General features: G+C 36.1%; 3 protein-coding genes and 1 pseudogene across 6 annotated transcripts; 1 reads left to right on the top strand and 3 right to left on the bottom strand.

Moving 5' to 3' along the window:
• Positions 1-22: 22 nt before the first annotated feature.
• Positions 23-2,267, top strand: LOC108840600 (proteasome subunit alpha type-5-A). Of its 2 annotated transcripts, none has more exons than XM_056989011.1 (10): positions 23-96; positions 202-263; positions 377-458; positions 681-761; positions 1,120-1,233; positions 1,323-1,424; positions 1,527-1,585; positions 1,690-1,792; positions 1,869-1,934; positions 2,015-2,267. In XM_056989011.1, exons 2-10 carry the CDS (start codon positions 250-252, stop codon positions 2,105-2,107), a joined length of 714 nt encoding a protein of 237 aa, XP_056844991.1. In that variant the 5' UTR covers positions 23-96; positions 202-249; the 3' UTR covers positions 2,108-2,267. The 2 variants fall into 2 exon arrangements, with proteins under 2 accessions (XP_056844991.1, XP_056844989.1); XM_056989009.1 differs by having other exon boundaries at positions 60-96; positions 181-263.
• Positions 2,268-2,593: 326 nt separating this feature from the next.
• Positions 2,594-5,344, bottom strand: LOC108833196 (pectinesterase 1-like). The gene is made up of 2 exons (XM_018606629.2): positions 4,020-5,344; positions 2,594-3,471 (listed from the first exon to the last, which is right to left on the bottom strand). Exons 1-2 carry the CDS (start codon positions 5,098-5,100, stop codon positions 2,795-2,797), a joined length of 1,758 nt encoding a protein of 585 aa, XP_018462131.2. The 5' UTR covers positions 5,101-5,344; the 3' UTR covers positions 2,594-2,794.
• A 1,263-nt stretch (positions 5,345-6,607) lies between these two features.
• LOC108833195 (mediator of RNA polymerase II transcription subunit 21-like) lies at positions 6,608-8,019 on the bottom strand (annotated as a pseudogene).
• An 80-nt stretch (positions 8,020-8,099) lies between these two features.
• On the bottom strand, positions 8,100-18,311 carry LOC108833197 (mitogen-activated protein kinase kinase kinase 1-like). Of its 3 annotated transcripts, none has more exons than XM_056988998.1 (9): positions 17,706-18,308; positions 14,899-15,073; positions 14,672-14,747; positions 14,507-14,569; positions 9,660-9,817; positions 9,482-9,554; positions 9,314-9,373; positions 9,026-9,142; positions 8,100-8,811 (listed from the first exon to the last, which is right to left on the bottom strand). In XM_056988998.1, the coding sequence occupies exons 1-9, from the start codon at positions 18,037-18,039 to the stop codon at positions 8,653-8,655; spliced, it is 1,215 nt and encodes a 404-aa protein (XP_056844978.1). In that variant the 5' UTR covers positions 18,040-18,308; the 3' UTR covers positions 8,100-8,652. The 3 variants fall into 3 exon arrangements, with proteins under 3 accessions (XP_056844978.1, XP_056844977.1, XP_056844983.1); XM_056988997.1 differs by having other exon boundaries at positions 8,101-8,811; positions 14,663-14,747; XM_056989003.1 differs by having other exon boundaries at positions 8,659-8,811; positions 9,058-9,142; positions 14,663-14,747; positions 17,706-18,311.
• Between the last annotated feature and the right edge of the window lie 2,627 nt (positions 18,312-20,938).

Below are 20,938 nucleotides of genomic sequence, written 5' to 3'. Positions count from 1 at the left end.
TTTTGGATCCATCTAACTTGTTCAAGAAGTGAACTTTCACAAACTTGTAAAAAGCCATCCATCCCAGTTTCTTCCAGTTCGCCGATCAATCAACTGGTATGATTCTCTAATCTCAACAAGGGTTTTGATTCCGCTACTCCTGAGTTTCTGGGTCTCACCCAGATCTGTTAATTTTCCTAGGGTTTCGATTCTATTGTGCAGACATTTAAGGGGTTTATCAGATCGAAGTCGCGGAAGAAGAAGAAGAAGATGTTTCTCACAAGGTTTGTCTATGAATCTACGCTCTTCTGCTTCTGGGTTCTCTTAAAGTTTCGTCCTTTTTTGTGTTTGGATGGTGGGTTTTTGCTGCTTTATCTTAGTTTCCGATTTTGCGAAGGACCGAGTATGACAGAGGAGTCAACACTTTCTCTCCTGAAGGCAGGTTGTTCCAAGTTGAGTATGCCATTGAAGCTATCAAGGTAACTAACTTCTTTTATTTGATTGATTAGACGACTTAGGTTATTAGTTCTTAGTGTTGAAGCTATTGAGAATAGTTGGAGAAAGGGTTCTTCCCTGGATAATGATTTATTTAGGGGTTTTCTTTGGTTTATTAGACTATTGCAGAAGTTGGATCACATTTGCTGATGTGTATGGATTGTATTTCTTGAGTCTCTGATGAGTGTGGAATGATTGCATTGCAGCTTGGTTCTACTGCAATTGGAGTCAAGACAAATGAAGGAGTTGTGCTTGCTGTCGAGAAGCGTATCACCTCTCCTTTGCTGGTTTGTCTTGAATTTTCTGTTTCTCAAATATCTCTTTCATTCAACAAATTGAGTTTCTGATGCTGCATTATATAAGCATTCTATGTTACATATAATGCCATCTTAGTCTATGTTGAAATACTACTTACAATGAATCATATTGATACTACTTTATAATTTGAAGATAGGATGAATCATAAGCATTCTATGTTACTTATAGTGATATGTCTCAGTCTAAGTTATAATACTGCTGACAAATTGAGAAGAACACCAGTCAGTGTTAAATACTACTTTTATAATTGAAGATAAGATGAAGTATGAACATTCTATGTTGCTTATAGTGATATCTCAATATATTTAAAATACTATTTTTTACCAGGAGCCGAGCAGTGTGGAGAAGATTATGGAGATTGATGACCATATTGGTTGTGCCATGAGCGGTTTAATTGCTGATGCACGTACACTTGTTGAGCATGCAAGAGTTGAAACTCAAGTGAGGCTTCTCTTTCTTAAAAAAAAAAAAAATCTTTGAGCGTTAAAAGACCTCTTATGTTATTGACTGCTTGTTTGCTGCTGTAACAGAACCACAGATTCTCGTATGGTGAGCCAATGACTGTAGAGTCCACAACGCAAGCGCTGTGTGATCTGGCTTTACGGTTTGGTGAAGGAGATGAAGAATCAATGGTAATAACTGATAACCAATTGGAATCTTTAGTTGCTTTCACATCTCATGGCTTAGGCTTTATGAATGAAATTTGGATATGATTCCTGAGTATTTTATTACAGTCTCGCCCATTTGGAGTATCTCTTCTCATTGCTGGTCATGATGAAAACGGACCAAGCTTGTAAGCATTTTTATTCACTAAAACCTTTTTCTACAGAAATGATTCACTTTATGTGCAAGTTGATTGTTAATTAAATTGTTAAACGACTCCTCTCTTGTTACAAGGTACTACACGGACCCATCAGGAACATTCTGGCAGTGCAACGCAAAGGCCATTGGCTCAGGCTCAGAAGGAGCTGATAGTTCTCTTCAAGAGCAATTCAACAAAGTAAGTTTAGCTTTCATACAATAATATCAATTCCTCATGCTCTGTTATAACCTTTAGTTTCCTTTAACTGTTGCAGGATCTGTCACTCAGTGAAGCTGAGACGATCGCGGTGTCTATCCTCAAGCAAGTTATGGAAGAAAAGGTAGAAACTTTTGAATCCAAAACTTTTACAAGTCAAAATAAGTTTTGGATCCAATCTGATTGGGTCTTGTCTCTGTGTAGGTGACTCCGAATAATGTGGACATTGCCAAGGTAGCTCCAGCTTACCATCTCTACACTCCAGAAGAAGTTGAAGCAGTCATTAGTCGTCTTTGAGGATGATGATACTCTCAATACGAGTGATGTGTTTATCCGCCTTGTTCTAGTTCGGATTTTGAAACAAAGACTTTCTTTCACTTTTGTCCGTTAGATTGGATGTTTTATGTGACATTTAAAGTCTTGTTTATGTAAGAGAACCTCTTATTTCCCATTTTCATTCAAGAATCGTCTCGGATTTGGTTGACTCAAAAAGATTTCAGTCTCAGGCCTTCGTTTTGTTATGTTGCTATTGGGTCGGAATCCCGTTAATGAGCCTAGCTTTTGTTTTGACTATAAACCCATTCGGCCGGAGTAACAAAAATCATACTAACCTTACAGTTGCAACTTGCAAGCTGAACTTGTTTAATCTTTATTTTGTTTAGTGCTGGTTAGACAATCAGACAACTCTCAAGTCAATGGTTAATAATTTGCATTCTACAAAATTTGGTTTAAATTCAGTGTAATTTTTCTTGAACGTCTGGTAAATTCAATGTACTTTACAGATAAAAATTTATAAAATCATATAATTGTATAACTATTGATCTAAAAGCCAACAATTGTCTAATACTATGACACCAATTACAGCAAGTAGAACACCAGAATAAAGTAAACCGTATCAAATAAAAAAGTAGATCGAAATCGAATGTTCTCAAAAAAAAAAAAAGTTATAGACTCCAATACTGTGTTATTATTATGTTAACTACATTAAGATAGCTGATGCGCCACTCCAGCCGCTTGTATCCAACCACCACCAGTTAACATGGTGCCAACCGTAAACCTCCCAGCCTCGGCATCAGACATAACCGGTTTATACCCGGCCCATTTAACTCTCTTGCTCACATCCGCCCCAGGCCCAGTATTCTTATACTCTCCGTACACTATACTCGCCGGCGGGTCAACTCCCGAGACCCACGACATCCACCCTGAAGCTCTTACCACCGGTCCAATCTCCGTCTCCATAATCACCGTCGTCGAAAACTCCTTCCACGGCCGGCCTAGATACGTCGGAGCAGTCACAATCCCGTTGCCGGAGATACTGCACCGCTGGATCGACATGCCGGAGTTCTGGTTCGGATCTTTCTTGCCCTGAGCCGTTATGGTGTTGAACTGTCTCGGGAGCGGCTCCCGCGGCATGATCTTGCAGCCTTGAAACACGACGGCGGCGCTTCCGAAGATGAAGTCGATCGTTCCGGTGACGTCGCAGTCACGGTAGAACTGGCGGTTGGAGTGAGGGTAGAGAGTGTCTTGGAAACCGTCGAAGGAGCATTGGTAGTAGACGGAGAAGTCGGAGCCTGATCGGAAGGCCACCGCCTGATGTTTCGCTGCTCCGGCGGTGTTAATGATTCCGATGTCTTTCATTACGAATCCTTTGCCTTGTATAGCTGCAAAACGCCTCACAGAAATACAAATAAGCAGTAGCTACAAAGGATATTTGCCTATTCAACTTTTTGGTTCGGTACGTTTTGCTTTTTCGGTTCAGTTAAGTTTCAATTCGGTTCAAGTATAAATATTAGAAACCGGTTAAGACCTACAAAATTTTAGATTTAGTTTTAATAACTTTATCCTTTTTCGGATAATTTCGTATAATTCATAGATAAAATATCAAGCAATTTGAATTGTTCGTATGTAAAATATCAGTTAATTTCATATGATTTGAGTAAAAAGTTCCAGATAATTTTATGTTTATAAATTATATTTTAGATATATAATTTTGTTAAAATTAAATATAGCTAATGTTTATAAGTAGATGAATCATATTTTAAGTATTTATATACCCATTCCATTTTCGGTTTGATTATGTATTTCAGATTTATAGAAACATCTGTTTAGGTTTTTGTAAGTTATGGTCTTTGTTTTGATTCGGTTTTGTAATTTCAACTCGGTTCGGTTTTTTTTCTGATTTTATAAAAATGTCTGCGAGAGGACTTACCAAACGTGGCCGTTTCATAAGTCGGAGTCCCGTCGACGAAGTTCTTACCGCCGGAGATAATGGTTTTATCCTTTCCGTCTCCGTAGATCATAACATTCCACTTACCCTTATCCATCACCACATTCTCAACGTACGTTCCAGCTTTCACGTATATCACAAACACCTTCAAGCTCTTCTTCGGCACCCTCGCCACCGCTTCATTCACCGTCTTCACATCCCCGGTTCCATCGGTCGCCACCGTCACATCAGGCTTCAACCCCTCCGTCTGCAACAGCCTCCTTCTCGCCCACTCAGGAGCCTCCTGCTGACTCATCAAAAGCCGTCTCCTCCCGCCGTGGATCGGTATCCCGAAGTCGCTCAACGCGGCGAGGATCTTGGCCACGATGGCGAGGCTGTTGCTAGTGAACTCGGTGGACCGACTCATGGCGGACTTCAGGTTCTGAGTGATGGTCGAGTTCGCGTACTCCGTCTTGTTCTGAGCCAACTCGTCTAACGTGTCGAAACACGTCTCGTGGTCCGTGACCGTCGCGCTCAGCCAAGTCTTGAGATCGTCGACCATCGACGCGTTTAGAGTCTTCTCACTCGCGTCGTCCATGACCGAAACGGTGTCGTTTAGCCGATCCAACGCGTCTTCGATGAGATTCCCGCATACCCTTAACGCGGATTTGATCCTCTCGTCCTCCGTCTCCTTGGACAGCTTCTCCGGCAGATCGGATATCCCGTCGAGCTCGTCGATGATCACCTTTAAGGAGAGCTTAAAGAGAATCGCTGGGTCCGTTGTGTTGGAGGCGGGAAGCTTTGAGATACTGTAGAAGCAGGACTCAGGGTAACGAGTCACGCCGCAAATGGTTTTAAGTGAGGTGGATGGTGTTAACTCGGGAGGTGGACTCGGTGTCGACTCGGAGGAGTTCTTGTTCTTGTTGTGAACCACGGCGGCGACTACGGCGGCGGTTATTACCAAGACGAGGATTAAGCCGGAGACGGATAGTAGGATCAGACGTTTTCTTGACTTTTTCTTTAGTGCTAGATCTTGCGCTTCGTCTACTTTTCCATATCCTTTGAAGGACTGCACTGAATCCATAATGCTAAAAAAGCTTAAAGCAAAGCTTCTTTTGGGGTTTTGTGTTATGTTCTGTTTTTGTGTTATGTCGGAGGGACATGCGTTGTTGTCTGTTTATAAAGTGTGGAGGGCTTGGAGGTGAGCAAATGTAATGTGAATCTATGAACGTGACTAGCTAGTTCCATGGGGCTTTCCTGGTGTGTTCAAGTGCGCTAGTGTGTAACAGTTGACCTCTCTGCATGTGGGGATTTCATGATTAGTTTCTAATTATTTAACTAAGTAACTTGATTATAAAGTATAGTCTCCATCATGTGGCTTTTAATTTTTTGCCTTCCCAATCAACGGCAACAATTCCATGTCATATGACCTCATTCATACCAATTTAACTTTGTTTGAGATGGATTGTACGGACTTGTTTAAATAATTGGGGGATCATTTGGGTTGACCTAGTTTTAAATCATGATTATTCATATCAAAACTGGTTTGAAGCTTTTTTGTTTTGTTCTTTAACGCGTAATTTGAATGTCTATGTCAATTTCTTTTTTTTTGAAAATATAAATACATAAAAGTTTCCGTATAAATTATAATAAGTCGGTAATACGAATTCTTACAATAGTTCTTAAGATGATTGTAATTACGATAATTATTAAGATAATGTACTATGAACTAGACTTTATGTGATTTATGAAGGTGAAAAAAACCAAGCTACTATTTGGTACACGAAATTCTTGAGGACAATAAAACAAATACAAGTCATAATCAGTATTCTTCACAAATTCAATTGATTGTTGGCGCAATTTTCAAGTATACACATTGGAAATAAAGAAAACTACACATACAAAGTACAAACAAATAGAAAAATTGAAGTCAGAAGAACATTATCTCGGAAAGATTGAAGTTGCCATGTGCTTGTCTAACAAGTGGCGTCTCCATCTTAATCTCTTGCGGCCTTAAATCCTACAAGTGACAACACCAAGTTTTACAATTGTTTTGGTTCAACAATTGATTGAGAGTATGGTGTGGTTTACACATTTTCAAGTTTGTAGAGGATGTGCAACTTACTATGCAAATGTTTAGTTTCCCAAACAGAACTAATCACTAGTGCCGGTCTAACAAAAATATCAGAAACTAGCACAAGAGTATTTATACAGCCATACAGGCACATCTTCATGATTTGTAAAGAGGCGTTTTGCAACCTGCACAACCGTAGATTCCTTCCTTGTTGAAATCCACATATTCTCCAGTTCCCGGATATCTGAAACCAACAATTGATAAACAAAGAAAAAGGAATTTGTAACCTTTCTAGTAGTCTTGTAGCCTCGAGTTCACTTATTTCTATACCAGAAAGTCAGAAACTCCAAGCAACTCAGACAGTTTTCATGGTCATGGAGACAGAACAGAACCTAACCAAACAAATGCAACCAAGTTCTAAAGTTGACCTGCATTACAGGTAGGTAAGCGAGAATCAGATATCATTTCTGATCACAAGCTCTCGAAACCAAAGATGGTATCTTTGAACTTTGAAGAAGTTATATAACCTTTCACGGAATGTTTTCAATTAACCAGACAGTGCAACAGAGTTGTAAATGTTGACCTCTCGTCTTACACAATAATAATAATAGTTATGGTTTTGTTGTTGATATAGCTAACTAACATTCTTATAATTGATTCTGCAACAGTTTTTTGATGAACCAAATCACAACTGCTGAACCTAAAACATAATTGTTTTGCTGAACCAAATCATATATAGTTTCTGAATCAGTTTGATACACAAGGTTGGTTAAACCTTTTCACTCTGGTTTCTTGAGGTTCAGGCAATTGTCTGCTGCTAGTCCAAATAGCTCTTGAACTTGCTTCAATTCCTTCTCTGTCAAGAAGCAAGGTTACAAACCAGCTCAATGTTGAAAGCATTTGCGAGAAAACGAAAAACCAGATCCTAGCGTGGTAAGTATAGACATATGAATATGGATCTGGAAGAAAGGAAAAAAGTGGTCAATTGGAAACTTTTTTACCTGCAGCCTCTAATTGCTTTGGGAGTTGTTGGCCAATAACATCGTTTTCCACCTGAAGAAAATACCATACCAGTAGAGAAGGAAACATGCAAAAAAAAAAAGGCCGTTATATTAATATAAATACATGATTCAACCAGAAAATAAGATTAGAAACATGTTTAAAAACCTGGAGTTGAGCGATTCTTTTGAGCTGAGCTTCTTCACCTCCTTGTGATAAGGGAAGTGAGGCAACCAAAGCATCAAACTTCACCAAAACAAACAAGTACCCAAAGGAGAGAAATCAGATGATTAGTCCAGTCCATCATGCAATGACTTAAATTCACATAAATTGCAGCAAATATACCAAAGGCCATTGTTAACTTTTGCTGTGTGTTCTATATATCCATGATACAGGAATTGATAAAGAGAGGAAATGGAGAAGGTGAGAGAGGGTTAAATCAAGAGAGAACCTGTTTAGCAGCCTTGACTAAATCGGCACTGAGCTGCTTAGGTTGGTCAGGAAAAGCTGAGCTAGGATCACCGTAGTTGTAGCAGGAGGAGCAGGAGGAGGTGGTAGTGGTTGAGGGTAGTAAGGAGAAAGCTGAAGAGGAGGAGCATCTCTTTGGAGAGTCCCAAGAGCATTGAAAGTGATTGCAGCTATTGAATTCACTTGTTCTTGCAACTGTGAGATTTTATCCTATAACCTTTAACAAGTATTAAACTTTAGAAGGAATCACTAAAACGAAGGAACAGTTGTATAGCAGAAAAATTATCTCTCTCTCTCATTCTCTGTGTTTATTTACATCCAATTTTTGAAACTCGATTCAGCCCGACAGACTTGAATTAGGATTAGGAAGGAAGGCTTACTCAGTGCCGGAGAAATCCTAAAACTGCAGCTCAGGTGAAAGACCCGCACGCCACTCCTCCTCCGTACCCCTGATTTTGTCATTAGTTTACATATAACCCGTAGGGGTAAAATAGTAAACTCGGATTTGTTTCTGTCAATTTACGTTATTGACCTTTCACTTCATAATTACATTGCATCCCCCAAAGACAGGACAACGGAAGAAGGGAAGCCCTCGAGGTTTATAGAAAATCCATCTCCTTCTTCTTCTTCAAGAAGAGCATGGTGGGATGGTCTCAAAATCACTGAAGCCACGTCATCAATACACAAGAGAAGCGCAGAGTATCTGATTTCTTCATTTCATTCATCGAAAAGATCATAAATAGCTTGCAGTCTAGCTCGTGATGCCCAGCTGAACTGGATACGTGAGTTCTAGCCCTGTTCGTAAGAAAGACGCGCTGCGTCAGCGTCCGCAACCAGAAATAGACATCAAATTAAATAAAAATAATGGTGGTAGATTAATTAAGTGGACGCTGCGGTTACTTCCGTACAGATTTTTAGTTATAAAAGAACAAGCCTAGAGTATCATCCATCTTACACAAATATTCTGCATAGCCTGCTCACATACATTTAAGACATCAATTTTAGAATCTACAGTTCTTGATTCTGATAGATATATATTCTCGTTTAAACCAATGGAGCTTCACCAATGTAGACAATCTACCAAGTTAGCCTCATCTATGGCGAAGCAAACGGATGGTTCAGCAGCTCAGCCGCAGTTGGCCGCTCTTTCGGGTTCACTCTGAGACATCTAATTATAAAATCTCTAGCGTCTAGTGATAATGTATCAGGTATGTCCGGAAGCTCACCCTTTCCGATCCTATACGGAGCTTGATACTGCGTGTTTGCACCGAATCTAACATCAACTCTTATTTTACTGGGAAAAACCCATAAAGAAATAAACAATAACTTCAAATATTAAAAGGTCTAATACAACACAAACGCAGTAACGAGGCTGAATATTCCGCAAAGCTAAGTGATTTGTAATGATTTTCACCACAAGAATTTACTTATTTAATATAAAGAGATTTCGAAAAACTTGACGACTTACGGGGTTTTCTGGATCGAAGTAGGGGAACTTACGAGTCAGCATTTCTAGCACTGTGCACCCAAGGCTCCATATATCAGCTGAACTTCCATACCCGTCAGTACGCTTCGGGTTAATAACCTAAACAAATTGTTATGTTCCAGTTAGAATCAACCATACAAATTATGTAATATGAAAGTGAAATGAGGCCACCACATTTATGTTATTTATAGGCAAAATAAGTCTGAACAACCAATGTCACACATCAGTAACGAGTTAAAGTTCAAGATCCAACAATTATGTGAACAATACCTCTGGAGCCATCCAGAATGGATCCCCCCTGTATAACTTAATGTCGTTCAGTTTTGACACCTAAATAATAAAATGACAAGTATTACGAAAGGGGTAAGCGATGAACCAAGTGTACCATCTATAAGAGCAAAAAAAAAATACTATAAACATGTATAAATTGAAAAGAACCTTTGCCAATCCAAAATCAGCAAGCTTAACAGCTCCGGTGGTATCCACCAATACATTTGCACATTTGATGTCCCTTTTGTCGGATCAGATGAAAAAAATGTAAGGGAAATAGGCAATGCCGGAAACAAGAGAGTTTGTTTTAAAAAAAACAGAGGAGAAAAGTTTCTACTAGTCTTACCGGTGGATAAAACCCTCTCCATGGAGATATTTCAAGCCATCAAGGATTTGTCTTGTGTACGTGGACACTACAGAGTTCGGGAGCGGGTATCTTCGGTAAAGTTTTAGAAGGGAACCTTGGGATACAAGCTCAAGAAATATGTACAAATTCGACCCATCCTGCAAACACCAAAATGCCTTATTCTGTTGGAGTAAGCTTGAAGAAAGCTTAAGATACAAGTTATCTATTTAGATAATGATTGAGTTACCTATTCCTATTTGATTTATGATTTGTGTTTACTATTAGGAATAGGAAATAAGATGTCTTTATAAAGCAATGTCGTATGAGACATTAGCTATGAGTTTTTGATTGATTCTGATATTGTGGTTGTGAGTTTGAGTGATTAATAAGAAGACGTCTTATTGATTTTGAGAGTTCTGGTTTCTATATTTGGTATCAGAGCAGTGCAAACCTAATTCGAAATATCTCCGACAATGGCAGACGTGAAGGATGAGCCTGTTACGAACAAAGAGACCGGACCTCCATCTGTGAAGTTTCCAATGCTAACTAACACAAACTACACTGTATGGAGCATGAAGATGAAGATAGCACTTAAGGTCAGTGAAGTATGGGAAGCAATTGATCCTGGAGTCAAGGATGAGAAGAAAAACAATATGGCAATTGCTTACTTGTTTCAATCTGTTCCAGAAGCTTTGGTACTACAGATAGGAAACTCGGAGACAGCTAAAGGTGTGTGGGACGCAATAAAGGCACGTAATCTTGGAGCTGAGAGGGTAAGAGAAGCTAGGTTACAAACATTAATGAATGAATTTGATAGAGCCAAGATGAAAGATGGAGATACAATAGATGCTTTCGCTGAACGACTGTCTGAAATCTCTTCTAAAGCAGACGCACTGGGAGAAACGATAGAAGAACCTAAGCTTGTAAAGAAATTCTTGAAAAGCTTACCTAGAAAGAGGTATATTCAAATCGTCGCCTCCATTGAACAGATGCTCGACCTAAAGAATACAAGCTTTGAAGACATCGTTGGCCGGCTCAAAGTTTATGAAGAAAGAATTACAGAGGAAGATGAAGATGATGCAGGTGATGATCAGACTAAACTTATGTATGGTGAAACAGAAAACTATGGAAGATACGGAAGAGGCAGAGGACAAAGAGGTCGCGGTAACTGGAGAGGAAGAGGCCGTGGCCGATCTGGTTCGTTTCAAAGCCAACGTGATGAGTACAAACAAGGACGAGTTCGAGACATCTCTCACATCACTTGTTTCCAATGTGATAAACAAGGACACTATGCGACTGATTGCCCTGATAGAATCTTGAAACTTCAAGAAACTACTGAGAAGAAAGAAGATGACACAACCGAAGCTGACAACCTTATGATGCATGAAGTCGTCTTCCTCAATGAAAAGAAGGTGAACCCGAAGATGTTTGAAGCAGAGTTTGACACAAGAGACGTATGGTATCTAGACAATGGAGCTAGTAATCATATGAGTGGCAATCTCTCATTCTTTTTCAAACTTGACGAGACCATTACAGGAGTTGTGCGATTTGGTGATGATTCAAGAATAGAAATAAAAGGAAAATGAGCTGTAAAATTTATCCTAAAAGGCGGAATGAAGAAGATCTTGAACGACGTTTACTACATACCTGGACTACAAAGCAATATTGTAAGCCTAGGTCAAGCTACTGAAGCAGGATGCTCTGTTTCGATGAAGAACGACACTCTTTCACTATTTGATCGGTTTGGAGAGCTAATGGTCAAGACTGTAAGATCACAGAACCGGCTATACAAAGTAAGGTTACAGGTTGACGATGAGCATTGTCTTTTCTTGAAATCATCAAACGAAGCTCAAAAGTGGCATGCACGGTTAGGTCATATAAACAAGGAATCAATGAGAATGATGGTTAACAAGGATCTTGTTGTGGGCATTCCTAAACTAGAAACAAACAAGGAAACATGTGTATCTTGTCTACGAAGTAAACAGACACGGTTGCCATTCCCAAAGGCTACGAGTTACAGAGCCACGAAACCTCTTGAACTTGTTCATGGCGATCTATGTGGACCTATCACACCAACTACTCCGGGACGTAAGAGATATATATTTGTTCTGATCGATGACTATTCTAGGTATATGTGGTCCATCTTGCTAGAAGGGAAGTACGAAGCTTTTGAAAAGTTTAAGAGCTTCAAAGAGCTTGCAGAACAAGAAACGCAGATGGCGATAAAAACCTTCAGAACGGACAGAGGCGGTGAGTTTGTTTCACATGAATTTCAAAAATACTGTGACAAAAACGGGATTAAAAGACATTTGACAGCTCCCTACTCACCGCAACAGAACGGTGTTGTGGAGAGACGAAATCGAAGACTGATGGAGATGACTCGAAGCTTGTTGAAACACATGAACATGCCGAATGAGTTTTGGGGAGAAGCTACAAGACATGCTACATATCTGATAAACAGAGTAGCAACAAGATCACTCGACGGCAAAACTCCATACGAAGTTCTAAGAAAGAAAAAACCAAACTTGTCTCATATAAGAATTTTTGGATGTGTTTGCTATGCAAAAACGGAGTCTGTAGGAAGAAGAAAGCTTGATGACAGAAGCAGAGTTCTTGTTCATCTGGGAACTGAACCTGGGAGTAAAGCTTATCGCCTTGTAGACCCTACAACAAGACGAGTGATGGTGAGTCGTGATGTACTATTTGATGAAGAAAAGGAATGGAATTGGGACAAACCTGCATCAATAACCTCTAATGATCCTGGTGATTTCAAGGTTACTCTTAAGGCGTTAAAGGATCATGAAGAGATTGATGACACCGATCTTGAAGAAGTTGAGGAGGCTAATCATGAGGAAGTCGAGGATGAGATAGAACAAGATGATGATACTGTGCCTCCGACCAGAAGGTCTACACGAGTAACTTCTAAACCATCATATTTAGAAGATTATATACTTATTGCGGAAGATGAGTGTGAACGTCTGCTAGTGATGATCAATGACGAGCCTTGGGACTTCAAGGAAGCTAAAGGTCTAAAGGTATGGATTGAAGCATGTAAAGATGAACTTTTCAGTATAGAAAAGAATGATACTTGGGATCTAGTAGAGCTTCCGGAAGGAGTAAAACCAATTGGTCTCAAATGGGTATTTAAAATTAAACGCAACGCTGATGGAAGCATCAGTAAGTACAAGGCTCGGTTGGTGGCTAAAGGATATGTTCAACGACACGGTGTGGACTTTGATGAAGTATTTGCTCCGGTAGCTCGTATTGAGACGATTCGACTGATCATAGCTCTTGCTGCGTCTAAAGGATGGGAGTTGCACCATTTGGATGTCAAAACTGCATTCCTACATGGAGATTTGAAGGAGGAAGTTTATGTTTGTCAACCTGAGGGATTTGTAGTACCTGGAAAGGAAAACAGAGTATACAAACTCAAGAAAGCACTTTACGGCTTGCGTCAAGCTCCCAGGGCTTGGAATGTCAAACTAAATCAAATATTACAAGGGCTACGTTTTGAGAGATGCTCAAAGGAGCCTTCACTCTACCGAAAGGAAGTGAACAATGACTTGTTGATTGTAGTCGTTTATGTAGATGACCTGCTGGTTACTGGCTCGTCACTGCGTTTGATCGAGAACTTTAAAGCTGAGATGGGAACCAAGTTTGAGATGAGTGATCTTGGGAGACTAACATACTACTTGGGCATAGAGGTTTACCAATACGAAGGTGGTATCATCTTGAAGCAAGATCGCTATGCACAGAAAATACTTGAAGAAGCAGGGATGAGTTCTTGTAATGCTACTCATGTTCCGTTGGAGATAAACGCTAAGCTCTCTAAAGCTCCGACTGAGAAAGGTGTTGATGAAAAGGAATATCGCAGGAGCATTGGTTGTCTCAGGTATTTACTTCACACAAGACCTGATCTCTCCTTCTCTGTTGGCTTGTTGAGTAGATATATGCAAGAGCCGAAGGTGTCTCATAGTGCGGCGCTAAAACAAGTTCTGAGATACTTGCGAGGAACGTGCTCACTTGGACTGCACTTTAGGCGAAGTAACGAGATGAAGCTGCTGGGTTTTAGTGATAGCTCACACAATGTAGACTTGGATGATGGGAAGAGTACAACAGGTCATATATTTTACCTTGGAGATAGTCCCATCACGTGGTGTTCAACTAAGCAAGAGATCGTTGCCTTATCATCATGTGAGGCTGAGTTTATGGCTGCTACGGAGCCAGCCAAACAAGCTATATGGCTTCAAGAACTCTTGAGTGAAGCCATTGGAGAAGACAGCAAGTGTGTGACTATCATGGTGGATAACAAGTCGGCTATCTCTCTCACAAGGAACCCTGTTTTCCATGGTCGCAGTAAGCACATACATAGACTGTTCCATTTCATTAGAGAGTGTGTGGAGAAAGAGCAAGTTGAAGTACAACATGTACCGGGAAGTGAACAACGTGCGGACATACTCACTAAGTCGCTTGGTCGGATAAGGTTCAAGGAGATGAGAAACTTGATTGGTGTTGAGAATGTGAATGAAGTTGAGTTCAAGCTTAAGGGAGGCAATGTTGGAGTAAGCTTGAAGAAAGCTTAAGATACAAGTTATCTATTTAGATAATGATTGAGTTACCTATTCCTATTTGATTTATGATTTGTGTTTACTATTAGGAATAGGAAATAAGATGTCTTTATAAAGCAATGTCGTATGAGACATTAGCTATGAGTTTTTGATTGATTCTGATATTGTGGTTGTGAGTTTGAGTGATTAATAAGAAGACGTCTTATTGATTTTGAGAGTTCTGGTTTTTATATATTCATTGAGCAAAAAAGTGCTTATGACGTCATAACAGGATCGTACCTTGGCTGTGCCACGATATCTCACGATATGCTGATGCTGAAGCTGACTTAGTAATGCAATCTCCTATAGAAAATGAAAAATCAAGGAGGATAAGCAGCGAATATTTGACAGATCAATGAGAATATTCTACAATCGTATAAGCTATATATATATCACCTTTTCTACCTGTTGTATGCACTCTTGTGCATGACTTCCCTGGTCAAGTAGTGAAACTTCCTTGACAGCAAAGAAGTCCCCATCACTATCCATAATAAAGTATCTTCATCAGCCAAATGCATAAATGAAAACTTTTGACACAATGGCCATGGTCATTTTCAGTTGAGCTAACGACATCTAGTTTTGCACTGTTTTCTTTCCAACCAAGAATTCCAATTTCAGTCAGTACGACTTACCTTGAAATGCCTTCATACACGAAGCCAAACGATCCTTGTCCCAGAAGTTCACCCTTCAGCCAAGACGTGATGACAAATCCGGAAGAATAGATGGGTGAAGTATCGAATACTGTGCTAAAGGGCAGTGCCGGAGCCAGGGTGTTGGCAGGTGGATCAATTGACCCAAGTGGATTTTCTATTAAAAAAAATTTACTTGTCTTATTCTTTACTCCCTCTATTTCAATATAAACTAGGTGTTCTATGAATTTTTTAAAAGTTAAATTTTATATTTAAAAATGTAATTTATTAATATTATATATTTTATTATTTTTACCAATAATTAATATAAATATCATTTAATTAATCATAAATTAAGAGAAAATAATTTTGTTTATTTTAAATTATATTTAAGAATATATATATGTATGTATATAAAATTAGAATAGATAAAAAAATATTTATATCTTTTGGTTAAATGTATTAAATCAACTTGTACAAAACTACTAAAAATCATATAAAATTGTATAATTATCAAAAATTAAAACTAAACAATATTTATATAATTTGTAGATATATAAAAAAAACTAATGATATCACGACTAAAAATTTATATATTTTTTAAATGCAGAAAATTTAGAAACTTTTAGATAATAAAAATTATATAATTATAAAACTAAAATTAAATAATATTTCGAAATTCAAAATGTCATATTTAAATATATTTATTTTAGTGATAATTTATGAGTTATTACCATCTTCTAAAAAGTTTAGCAAAAATATAAATCAACATTAAATGTAATATATGAGTTATTACTATATTCTAAAAAGTTTTCCAAAAATATATATCACCATTAAATTGTTCATGTCCTATTTAACCATATGACATATCATCAATCTTAATAGACATGTCACAATTTTTTTGTAAAAATGATTGTAGAGAGAACATGTGGCAAATCAATTCGCAAATAATGTCTATAAATAAATATCATTTAATTAAGCATAAAATTAAGAAAAAATAATTTTGTTTTTTTAAATTATATTTAAGAATATATATGTATATATATAAAATTAGAATCTTAGATAAAAAATTATTTATTTCTTTTGGTTCAATGTATTAAATTAAATTGTACAAAATTACTAAAAATCATGTAAAATTATATAGTTATCAAAAATTAAAACCAAAAAAATTTATATAATTTGTTGATATCTAAAAGAAACTAATGATATTACGATTAAAAATTTATAATTTTTTTTAAATGCAGAAAATTTAGAAAATTTTAGATGATAAAAATTGTATAATTATAAAAGTAAAATTAAATAATATTTCAAAATTGAAAAATTCATATTTGAATATATTTATTTTAGTGATGAATTAAAAGTTATTACCATATTCTAAAAAATTAACCAAAAATATAAATCAACATTAAATGTAATATATGAGTTATTGCCATATTCTAAAAAGTTATCCAAAAATATATATCAGCATTAAATGTAATTGTCCATGCCATATTTAATCATATGACATGTCATCAATCTTAATAACCATGTCATAATTTTTTTTGTAAAAACGATTGTAGAAAGAACATGTAGCAAATCACTTCGCAAATAATATCTAGGGGATTATCTTATTTGTTGGTTATTGTTTCACAATAGATAATTATATATATATATATATATATTTATTTATTTATGATATCGTGCCATTAATTATTTTAGGATTTTTAATTAATTTCATCCATTAACAAGTGTATGCTTCGTTTATAAATGGGTGAATTTAAATAATTGGGTTAATCTAAGTTATTTTTATTATATAAATTGCAATATTTAAATCAAAATATTTATATATCATAAAATATTATAATATTTATGACACTGAAAACATATATATACCATAAATAAAAAACATTACAAATTATTAGAATATTTAATATATTTTTACGTAGTATGTCTTTAGAATGGATTAAATAAATTTAATAAAATTTATAGTATATATGTACCAAAAATAAAAATATTAACACAACAAAAAAATTAAAGATCAAAAGTTAAAATTTGGTTCTTTCAACACATATTAAAAAAATTATTTCTTAAAAAAGTTTCATTGAAGAAATAATTTAAAATTAATTTATCAATTATAAACAAAAATAGTATAAATATAATTGGCTACTCAATTTTTGATAAAATTAAAATTACTTAAATATTAAAAATTAATGGCAGAATCCTAATAGAAATTTTGCCTTAATAATATAGATAAAACGGAGGAGTATAAACTAAATAAATTTTGTAAATTTGAGCTAACCAACCCGTATAATTGTTGAGATAAGGACTAGAAGTTATAGATAAGTCCTAAGTTCTCCTAGTATAGGAGATAACGATGTGTATATATTCGAGTATATCTAGAGTCGATGTAATATGTATATAAGGAGACGTTCTCCTTCATGAATGACACACATATTTCCAAGTATCTCTGTTTACATGGTATCAGAGCCCGATCTACGTAGTCCAGCCCGATCCATCATCGATCCAGCCCAAAGTCGGCCCATCGATCCTTGCCCAAACATTCCGAGATTGACGCTCAAAGAGCCATCATCTCGAGGGGGCGTATTAGACACATAGTTATCCCATATCGGGTATTGGAAGGGATCTTAAGCAGTATATAAGATAGATGAGCCACTCCACTAATTACCAATTGGTTTTAAGTGTGAAGCCCATCTAGCTTAACATGGTATAGAGCTAGATGGGCTGCAAATCCTGTGTTTTCAAGTATCTCTGTTTACAATAATATATACTAGTTTCAACTTTCAAGATTGAATCCTAAAAGTTTTTTTTACCTCCGCTACTGCTAGAGGGGCCACCACCCTCGTTTGTATCCACAGACTCGAGAAGCCTCGCTTCATTCAAATCCTGAACTGGACGCTTATCAATCTTCAACTTGAAAGCTTCCCAGGCGTCAACAGGAATAGCCAAATCGTACGGGTTTCCATATTCAACTCTAAAGTTGCGCAAACTGATTCGATCTGGGAACTCCTTAGAGCGCGTCATCAGAACACTCCACACAGAAGAATTCGAAACCGAGAGATCTTCAGATGACGAGCTAGAAAAAGACGCTGCGCCAGCATTGCTGTGCTTCACCACGTGATCACTGCGCCCAGATGATTTCTTCATACGGGCCTCTAGATTTTTATTTTTTGGTGTCTAAGATTCATAAATGATCAAGAGACACTATAATGTGAAAAAACTGTATGGCTAAAACCTAAAAGCCATGAGCTGCATTTTAGTCAATGAAAGACTTTTTTTTTTTCTTTTTGATCAATTAAGACCATTTTAGTCAAAGTCATGGCTAAGATCATTTTTGATCAACTGTATGGCTAAAAGTCATGGCCAAGAACATTTTGGTAATGGAGGCCTTATTCGTACGACCACACCATATATAAGATTAAAGACAACGTGGCATTTTTACCCGTTTTAGTTTTTATTTTAATACTAGATAACTATGTTATTACAAATTATTTAAAAGATATTATAGATAATTCTACTACAAACAATTCTATATTTCTAATGAGAATTTACATTTGACTTCATCTTCACACATTTATTTAATATATTTCTTGCTCTATACTAAAGATCATTTACGAAATTTTAACTTTTTATTTTTATTTAGTGTAAGCAGAGTGAAATTAAAATTGAAAAGCCTAAATTAGTCTTTTAATACTGATAATTTTGTATTTGTTTTATAAGAACTATTTTATTAATAGCTTTTTAGAAATAATGGTTTGAAATTCTTACAAATATTAGTATTTTAAAATTATAATTTCTATTTACATATAAATAATAACAAAAAAAATTAAACATGAGAAAATTAAATAAAATTATATCTCATCAAAATTATATGCTTTAAGCCATAGTTTGGGTAGCTTGGCCTTTGTATTTAGTTACTATGTTTTCTTTTATTTTCTGCAGTGTATTTTGATGAGGTTTTTAATACTTCAATAAATAACTAGGGTCGGCCCGCCCTACGGGCGGGATTCTTATTTAAAATAATTTCATCAACTAAAGTATATGTATAATAAACATTGTTTGAATTTATTTTCTATAATAAATGTAGTAACGCTTCTTGCACAGATGTTTCTGTTTGTAGAGATCGCAGCTTCTTAGGGATTTGAGCCTGGCCATGTTGGTTAAATACTCGACCGAGTAATTTAATAGCTTAAATTTCAAAAAGACACAAAAAGATAAAACTATGTGAATATAATCACTTAAAATTGTTTTTTCATGCTTAAGCTAGCGTGAACAAAAAGAAAATCATTTGCCGAATAATTTAAAAGGCCAAATTCCAAAAAGAAATTACGAAAAAGAGAACACTACGTGTATATAAACATTATTATTTTTAAAAATATATAGTAAATTTTCATAGATGATATCCTTTCTTTTTACTTTATTTTTGATTTTATGATTTATATATCTATTTAAAAAATTTATTTTTTTGTTATTCTGTCTTCTTCAGAAAATAATTAACCATCTGAAAGCAATATTAACTTAATTGTACACACTAAAGAACACAATATTCTGAAATATGAAGATAATTAAAATTAAGAAGTATATACTGAAGTATGTTTTTATTATATCATATTCACATGGTTAATTTTGTATAATAAAAATAACTTTTTTGAAGAAATAATATACCTAGTTTCTACAATTTATTACAATCCAACCAGAAAAACAAAGAAAGTTAGCATGTGTCACAACTTTTGGAAGATATTTTACTTCAATCAAATTCCCACTTTTAATTTTTCTTTCAAATTTTATTTTGAAATAGTGAGACGATCCAAAGACCGATTGTTTCTTGAAGTTTCCTAATCTACGCAGAAACAAAGCAATGTAAAAGTGTCATGATAAATTTTATATATCCTATGCAAACAATTAAACTTGTGTAGGCGAATTAAATACCTCTGATCATGCAAGTTTAAGCTCAGCTTCTAGGAGCAAGGATAAAAGTTCAATTGAAGGCGTGTCATCATATCTACGTGCCGACATGGACCCTTCTTGAGGTGGGTTCTGCAGCAAACTGAGCAATCATTGATGCTCTTTACTTCGTATTAGTTTTATTGATTTATAGATTCTGCAAGATTGTTTTTTTGTGCAATTTTAGTATTAAAATTAAAATTGTAACATTGCAAGAAAAAGAAAGTTTTATGGAGAAAGATTTCTGTATGTTATGTTTTTTTTTTCTTTTCATTTGGTGACATCAAAGTAGTGATTTCATTTCATTAACATACTGAACAAATAATTTCATAGTGAGCAAGGAAACTAAAAGAAGAAAAAAAAACAGCAGATCAGTAGTGAATCCACTTGGGACAGGTTCAGGAGGTAAGACAGGTGTGGCCGTTGTAGTTTCTTCTACCATCCCAATGCTTGTTTTAGGGGCTCCCCTGGTCACACCTTGAGAGAGCTTTGTTATCACAACTCCAGCTCCAAGAATATCGTGTGTGAGGTCGGTATGATCATTGTCTGAAAATTGAAAACTTCAAGATCTAAACACATGTAACGACCATCAAAACAGCTTGAGAGCTCCAAAGCAGAAACCAGTAAAAGATTCAACAACTAAAAATATTCAAAAGCTAAAGAATTTAGTTACCTGTTCTCATTCTTTTAGATGAGTAATTTTTCATAAAGAGAAGTCAATAATATACCAGAGGTATATCTTCAAGGCTTCAGGCACCAGTCAGAAAACCAATCTACATGTCCAAGAGAAACATTTTTATCAATTAGATTCACACAAATAGAAACAGAGACAAAAGCAAAGAGAAGAAAAGTAGAAGATAACATCGTAGTTAAAGCAATCAGTTATACAACTTACATAAGTTCATGTGGCAAGGTATACACAAAACAAAGAATCTTTTGCAGTCATACAAAGGAAAAAAAGAGAAACTAATAAAGCTTTAAACTCTTTTGCGAAACTTTTGTTCAAAAAAAAATCATCAGTCGCATGTTCACATGAAGATCAAATTATCAATAAACAATACCTTTCGAGAATGGATTCAGTCTACTTAATCGAACACGGAGG

This window comes from Raphanus sativus, chromosome 1 (assembly GCF_000801105.2).
Source record: "Raphanus sativus cultivar WK10039 chromosome 1, ASM80110v3, whole genome shotgun sequence".
In the NCBI taxonomy this organism is placed as follows: Eukaryota; Viridiplantae; Streptophyta; class Magnoliopsida; order Brassicales; family Brassicaceae; genus Raphanus; species Raphanus sativus.
Note: the sequence above shows the minus strand (reverse complement) of the source record. Positions and strands in the feature narration are given on the sequence as shown.